At 60.5% G+C, this 6,028-nt stretch overlaps 1 protein-coding gene across 7 annotated transcripts in view; it reads left to right on the forward strand.

The window, feature by feature from the left end:
- Positions 1-3,067, forward strand: part of ANKRD11 (ankyrin repeat domain 11) — a 160,487-nt gene extending 157,420 nt beyond the window's left edge. For all 7 annotated transcript variants that reach the window (XM_026084861.1, XM_026084865.1, XM_026084858.1 and 4 more), the window contains 2 exons: positions 1,024-1,116; positions 2,398-3,067. In XM_026084861.1, the coding sequence (XP_025940646.1) occupies positions 1,024-1,116; positions 2,398-2,583 (279 nt within the window). In that variant the 3' untranslated portion in view covers positions 2,584-3,067. The remainder of the gene's footprint in view (positions 1-1,023; positions 1,117-2,397) is intronic.
- The last annotated feature ends 2,961 nt before the right edge of the window (positions 3,068-6,028 follow it).

Below are 6,028 nucleotides of genomic sequence, written 5' to 3' on the forward strand. Positions count from 1 at the left end.
ACTCAGTTACGGGAGGGCTCGAATCGCGTGTTCTGCGATACCCCGTGTGCGTGCAGGGGAAGGAAATGCATCCGGGAACACGGTGAGGCAGGGAGCATCATGTGTCTCTTTAGAAGCAACGATGACTCATGTTTATCAGTGAGTTGCAGGACCCTCTGCCCTTCTTCTTGATCAGGATCATCTGCACACTTGAAAGCTTTATTTATCTACACTCCGGGATTTCTTTTCATGTTGCATAAAGGGGARAGAGCCATTAAATGAATTTGTATCTGAATACTGGCATGGAAAGAGCCAGCCTCTGTTGCACAGTCCACAGAAAATGAGCGTTTCTTCCTTCGATTTCATGTAGTTCTGTGCCAGGGAAGGGGGGGAATCACGTCTGGTTTCTGCAGTCTCTGTTGCTGTGCGGCTTTGTGAGAATTAAAAGGCGCTGCAGTGGGACCGAGCGATCCCGTCGGCACCCTCTGCCGGCCTGCGCGCCGCAGCTGYGCCACCAGCCTGTCTGCTCTGAAGAAAGCACCTTGCTGCATTGCAGAAGTGATCCTGTGCAGCAACAGTGTAGTGGAATTTATTAGTGCCCTGGCATATTGATTCGGGAGCCCTGATTTTATCCCTCGGCATTTCTCAGCCAAAAAGTGTCTGTGCTTCTACACTGAAGACGTTATGATCTTGGGCGTAAGTTGAAGGAGAGCGAGAGCCGCAGGGGCTGTGGCAGGGGCTGGCCCAAACGGATTCTTAGCTCTCTGCAGGGAAAGCAAAAAGCGAGTGCGTGCGTGCRCGTGTGTGCGTTTGCCTGCACAGCATCTGTGTCTGAGGCTGAAACCCCGAGCAAACGGCTGCCGGAGGAGCTCAGAGCGGCACGCTCCATCACTGCTCCCTGCAGACGTCTTCCTTGTTACTTCAGCCCTGTTTCTGGTGAGAGTGTGCTGAAAGAGGGGTTTGAATATGGCCTGTTGGGACTTTGACTGTTTTAAGAGAAAAAACAAAGTCTCATGTAATTCCCTTTTGCTGTCTTTTGCTTAGGGAGACGAAAACAAGTCGGTCAGAGACCGTTTCAACGCGCGACAGTTCATTTCCTGGTTGCAAGACGTGGACGACAAATACGACCGAATGAAGGTGAGAGGYGCTGGAGCCCTGGCACTCCATCTCGCCGCCCGGTTCGCTGCGGCGGCACGGTGCCGGGAGCAGGTCCTGCTCTTCCGCGTTGGGCCAGGGAGGGGTTTGCGAGATAGTGATCCGGGCTGCTGCTTGGAGAGCCCCGAGGTTCCTCTGAGCRCCGTGGGGCCGGTGAGGCAGCCAGCTGTGCTGGTGGATGCTTTTTTGGGAAGCTGTGTTCATGGTTCCTGAAAATCTGCTGGGAGGAGGTGTCCTAGGGAGCTGTAGGCAGCGTTCCGCAATGGGGAGCGCTTGTGTGGACGGCACCGCCGGGAGGCTAGCACCTCTTCGGGGATTACAGGAGGGCGCTTGCCCCTGCTGGTTCGAAAAGGGGGGCTTGAGGCACATTCTGCTTCRGGTCCTCTGTCTGACTGTTACCTCTGCGTCTCCTGCCATATGGGCTTGAGCTTCTCGGCCAGTTAAGCCCGCAGGGCCTGCTCCTTGCCAGCAACACGTGCTGCAGCAAGCTTTACGATTTACAGGTGGCAGGAACCCATGCAATGATTTCCAGAGTGCTCTGCAAAGCTCAGGGTGGCAAACTTGGGGAGCGGTAGTGAGGAGGGATGTTCACCCTCTCCGCTGGTGACGCTGGAGGAGTTGGCAGCTCAAATGTGAGCAGTGGATGGAGCAGGACCCTGCTCTCGGACAGCCGAGGGCCGCTCTGGGGCTTCGGGGACTGTCCGCTGAGGCTGTTCCCAGCGGCGGCAGTGCTCCGAGTGCTTACGAGCCTTGAAAAGCAGCCTCTCGAGGACCTTGTGGGCTGAGCCGCGCTGCTCTCCCATGCGCACAAAAGCCGAGCAATTTGCTTGTGCTCATGCTGGAAACGGGTGGGAAAGCGAGAACATGAATTTCTGCTCTGTTCGCTTGCCTCTCTCTATTTTGATTATGTCTGAGGCAGAGGTAACGGTGGCGCCTGCAGGCACCGTGGATTTGTTTGTGCATTCCCTGTTAAAGCTAACGGCTGGAAGCCGGCCGTCGTTCCCCTGGGCGCTCTGGCCTTGTCTTCAGGGACAGACCCGGCCCGCTGAGGCCCTGCTGCCCTGTGGCTGGGGACGTCCCGGGCCCTGTCCGGCAGCCTCTCCCATGCCTAGCTTTCCCTTCGGTCCCTCGTTCCCACCGGGTGCTCTGTCCCACGTGGCTGCCGCGGGTCCCCGGCCTCTGCAGGGTGCGACTGGCAGCCGGCGGCCGTCCCAGCCTCCCCGCTCACCCCTCCTCTCTGCTTGGGTTTCTCTCCCGATCCAGACGTGCCTGCTCATGCGACAGCAACACGAGGCTGCTGCCTTGAACGCGGTGCAGAGGATGGAGTGGCAGCTGAAGGTGCAGGAGCTGGACCCCGCGGGGCACAAATCCCTCTGCGTGAACGAGGTGCCCTCGTTCTATGTGCCAATGGTTGACGTGAACGATGACTTTGTGCTCTTGCCAGCATGACAGTTCAAAACCAGGAGGCATCACTGAAGACTGGCAAGGACGGGAGCCCTCCGAGGTCGGGCGGTCGAGCTCACATTCACCCTTACCGCTTGCTGATGAATCCCTGGTCAGAGGAGGAGGAAGCAGCTATCGGCAGAAAACTAAACAATAAGAAAAAAAATTGCACTTTCTTCACAGCGCGTCCCTCACTTCTGGACTGAGGCGGCTCCACCGGGCAGCGGGGTGGGGGCGCATCTCCTTTCCGAGCGGCCGCCGCGGAGGGAGGCAGCCGGGCTGCGCGCAGCAGCGAGCACCTCGCCGACGAAGAGACTGGCCTGCAGGGAGGAGGCCAAGGACACCGTTTGGGTGTTGCAGAAGCTGCTGAGCAGGGCCAGCAACCACGTGATTCATGTACTTGTGAACACAGTGATTTCCAGCTCTCTGTTTTCCACCGGTCTGCGGATCTCCTCGCAGAGAAGCTGCAGTAGGAAACTAGGGGGGGTGGGGGGGGTGTTTGAGCTGTTTCTTATAACCTGGGGAGGTCAAAAAAAAAAAAAAAAAAAAAAAAGAATTAGAAACAAAAGAAAGCGTCCAACTTCGGCAGACGCGGCTCTGAAGGTGTGAACGGCGCCAGGCTCCGGAGCGGGGTGCGCGCGAGGCATCCTGCAGCAGCCGCTCGCCACCGCTTTGCAACAGCAGCGGACGCCGCCGGCRCGCGGTGCGCCGGAGCAGCACGGTGAGTGGCGGACAGACAGACGGAGAAATGGTGACGCAGAGAAAGGACTTTGCCAACTGTTTTTAATGGAGTAAAATCCATGTGGTTTATATATTTTTTCCTTTAATCTTGGGCATTTCGTTTCTCTTTCTGAGAACATAACTTGAAAACACTACAGAGCCAATACTCATATAAAGAAAAATTGTATCCCATAAATGCTGTACAGTTTTTATATACATTAACAATGTACTTTTGCTGCCTTCTAGATAATTTATTTTGCAACACATTACTGCACAGTTGTAAATAACTTATGTACTGTAACATCACTTTCAGTTATGTGTAAAGAAATAAATAAATTAATTAAAATTATCTTTGTATGTATAGTTCACCCTAGGCAGCACTTTCCCTTTCAAGGAAAAAATAAGGGCCAAAATGGTGTGCAGTGTTATTTCCAAGCCGGTCTCCTGCGCTCAGGCCTTGCGTACAGGTAGTCTGACCTGCGGTTCGTGTTGTGGAGATCTCCAAATGCTGACCTCTCCTGATTTTAACACAGTGTCGTTTTTCTCCCTTTTCCCCTGCCCTTTTGAGTTCAGCGGAGTTGGAAACCCACCGGTGCGCCGATGCTGCGGCGGAGGGGCYGGGGGCCGTGGGGAGAGGGGGAGCCCCGCTGCGCCGGGGGGGCCGGAGAGCGACGCGAAGCAGGACGCACGGCGTCGGGCTGACAAGTTTCGTGGGCGCCTCGGAGCCTCGGCGGCTGCAGGTCTGTCTCGGGGCCGGTGTTTCGGGGCTGCAGAGCGGGGAGAGGGAAGGGCAGAGCCCAGCACGGCCCCCTCGTTGCAGGCCGCGCTCCTGCGGCGTTGGTGCTCGGTGGTTTCTGGAGGAAGCCGGTCGCGTACGGGGYGCGTAGGGAAACGACTTTCTCGCAGCCGGGGCGACGCTGTCTGGGTGAGCCGGAGCCCGCGGCAGGGCTTGCAGACGGCCGTGCTTCGTGTTGGGGGTCTTCCCGGCGCCCTGGCGGGTTCCTGAGGTGGTGCTACCGCCCCCAGCCTCACTCCGATCCTCCGCCGCTTCGTCCTTTCCCTTCTTTTCCTTTCTTTTTAACACGGAACGCGAGCGATGAGTTGCGTTGAGCACAGCTGCCCTGCTGGGCTGAACTCGCTCTCGGGGTCTTGTTCGAGGTGGCCGGCGAGGAAGGTGCCGCACAGCACGCGGTGGTCTTGGGTCCCCCCCGACGCCCCCCCCGCGCTGGCCCTGCAGCGTGCTGCTCGCTCGCTTGCTCGTGCCCAAGCGTCGAGGTGCTTTTCTGAGCTGTAGAACTAGCGGGAGCTGGAAGGCGCCGCGGGGTCCGGCGCCGGCAGGGCGTCTCTTCGCCTCGCAGAGCGTCGGGAGGCCACGGCTCGTGGTGGGAGCCCGGCCCGGCCGCCTCTGGGGCTGTGCCCTCGTGGAAACCATGCGGAAACTCCTCTCACCCGAGGAATTGGAAGGATCGTGCCCAGGGAGGAGGCTGGGTCTGGCAGGAGGAGTCGTGCCGCGGCGCGTTCGGCCCCCGCCGTGCCCCTGCCCCGCCGAGCTCGCTGCAGGCAGGAGAAAGCCGGGGCCTCGCTCCGGGTGGGAGGAAGGTTGAGAGAGGATTCGCCGCGGTGCGACGTGCGTTGCGTCGCTCCGTGCGACCTGTCCTGGAGACCAGACCCGATCCAGCTGGCAAAGCTGATCCTCAAGCACAAGCACGCAGCAGCGTGGCTGGAGACGGATTCAAGTGCCTCTTCCAAGACCTCCGTGCCTTGCTTGCACCTGCTATCCGGCGTTTGCCCCACTGCAGGCCCCCGGCGAGCCGGCCGCCCCGCTCCTCGCCGCCCCGGCGGAGGCTGCCRAAGCCCCCGGAGCGGCGCTGTGCACGGCGGCCGTGGTGGAGCGGGACCGGCATGCGCCCGCCCGCCGCCGCCGGGGCCAAACTCCGCGGGCTCCCTGGCTTTCTTGCTTTTCCTTTTCCGTTTTGCTGGGTGCACATGCTGGTTAAACGTCTCGGTCACTTGCTCCTTTTGCAACCGGGGAGGTWTTAAATGCGTTTTGGCTTCTCCTTCCTCTTTTGGTGCCGGAGCTGCTTTGCTGGATGGGGCCTGGGGGGGGGACGCGCTGGATTGCAGAGTGGTTTCCAGTCTGGTTCTCCTCTCTTTCCGCGGCGCGGCCTCTTGCAGCCCTGGCTCCACGCGCTCAGGTAGCGAGGGCCGGTCTCGCCGTGCTGTGAGCGGCGGGCGAGCGCGGGGGCCAGCAGAGCGCCCACAGCTCGCCCCGTGGGGAGCGGCGGCGGTGGAGCCAGGGCAGCCCCAAGCGCGGATGCCCCCGTGCCGCCCGCCGCGGGCTCGCCCGGTCCCCGAGCTGGGGTCCCGGGGCGTTTCACCCCGGCGCGGTGCAGCCTCCTTCAGGTGGCTTCGTGGCGGCCAGGCGAGTCCGTCCCAGGTGCTGGTCRCGGCTCGCTGCGCTGCACCTCGGGCCGTGGCCAGATCTCGGCGCGGTGGCAAGGAGCAGGGCTGGTTGCACACTTGTTCTCCATGCACCGCGGCGTGTGCGCGGCGGTGCTTGCAGGGTGGCAAGGAGCAAACCCCGCGCTCCAGGCATCCTCCGAGTGGTCCCTTCGCTGGAGCGAGGACTGCTGCTGGCGGCCCGGTAGCGCCCAGGGCTGCTGCTGCGCCGGTGGCCTCGCTCGGGCCACGACTGGCGCCCGCGGGACTTGGGCAGGCCAGTGCGAGCCGC

The sequence above is a fragment of the Apteryx rowi genome, unplaced genomic scaffold (genome assembly GCF_003343035.1).
Source record: "Apteryx rowi isolate R43461 unplaced genomic scaffold, aptRow1 scaffold_651, whole genome shotgun sequence".
Lineage (NCBI taxonomy): Eukaryota > Metazoa > Chordata > Aves > Apterygiformes > Apterygidae > Apteryx > Apteryx rowi.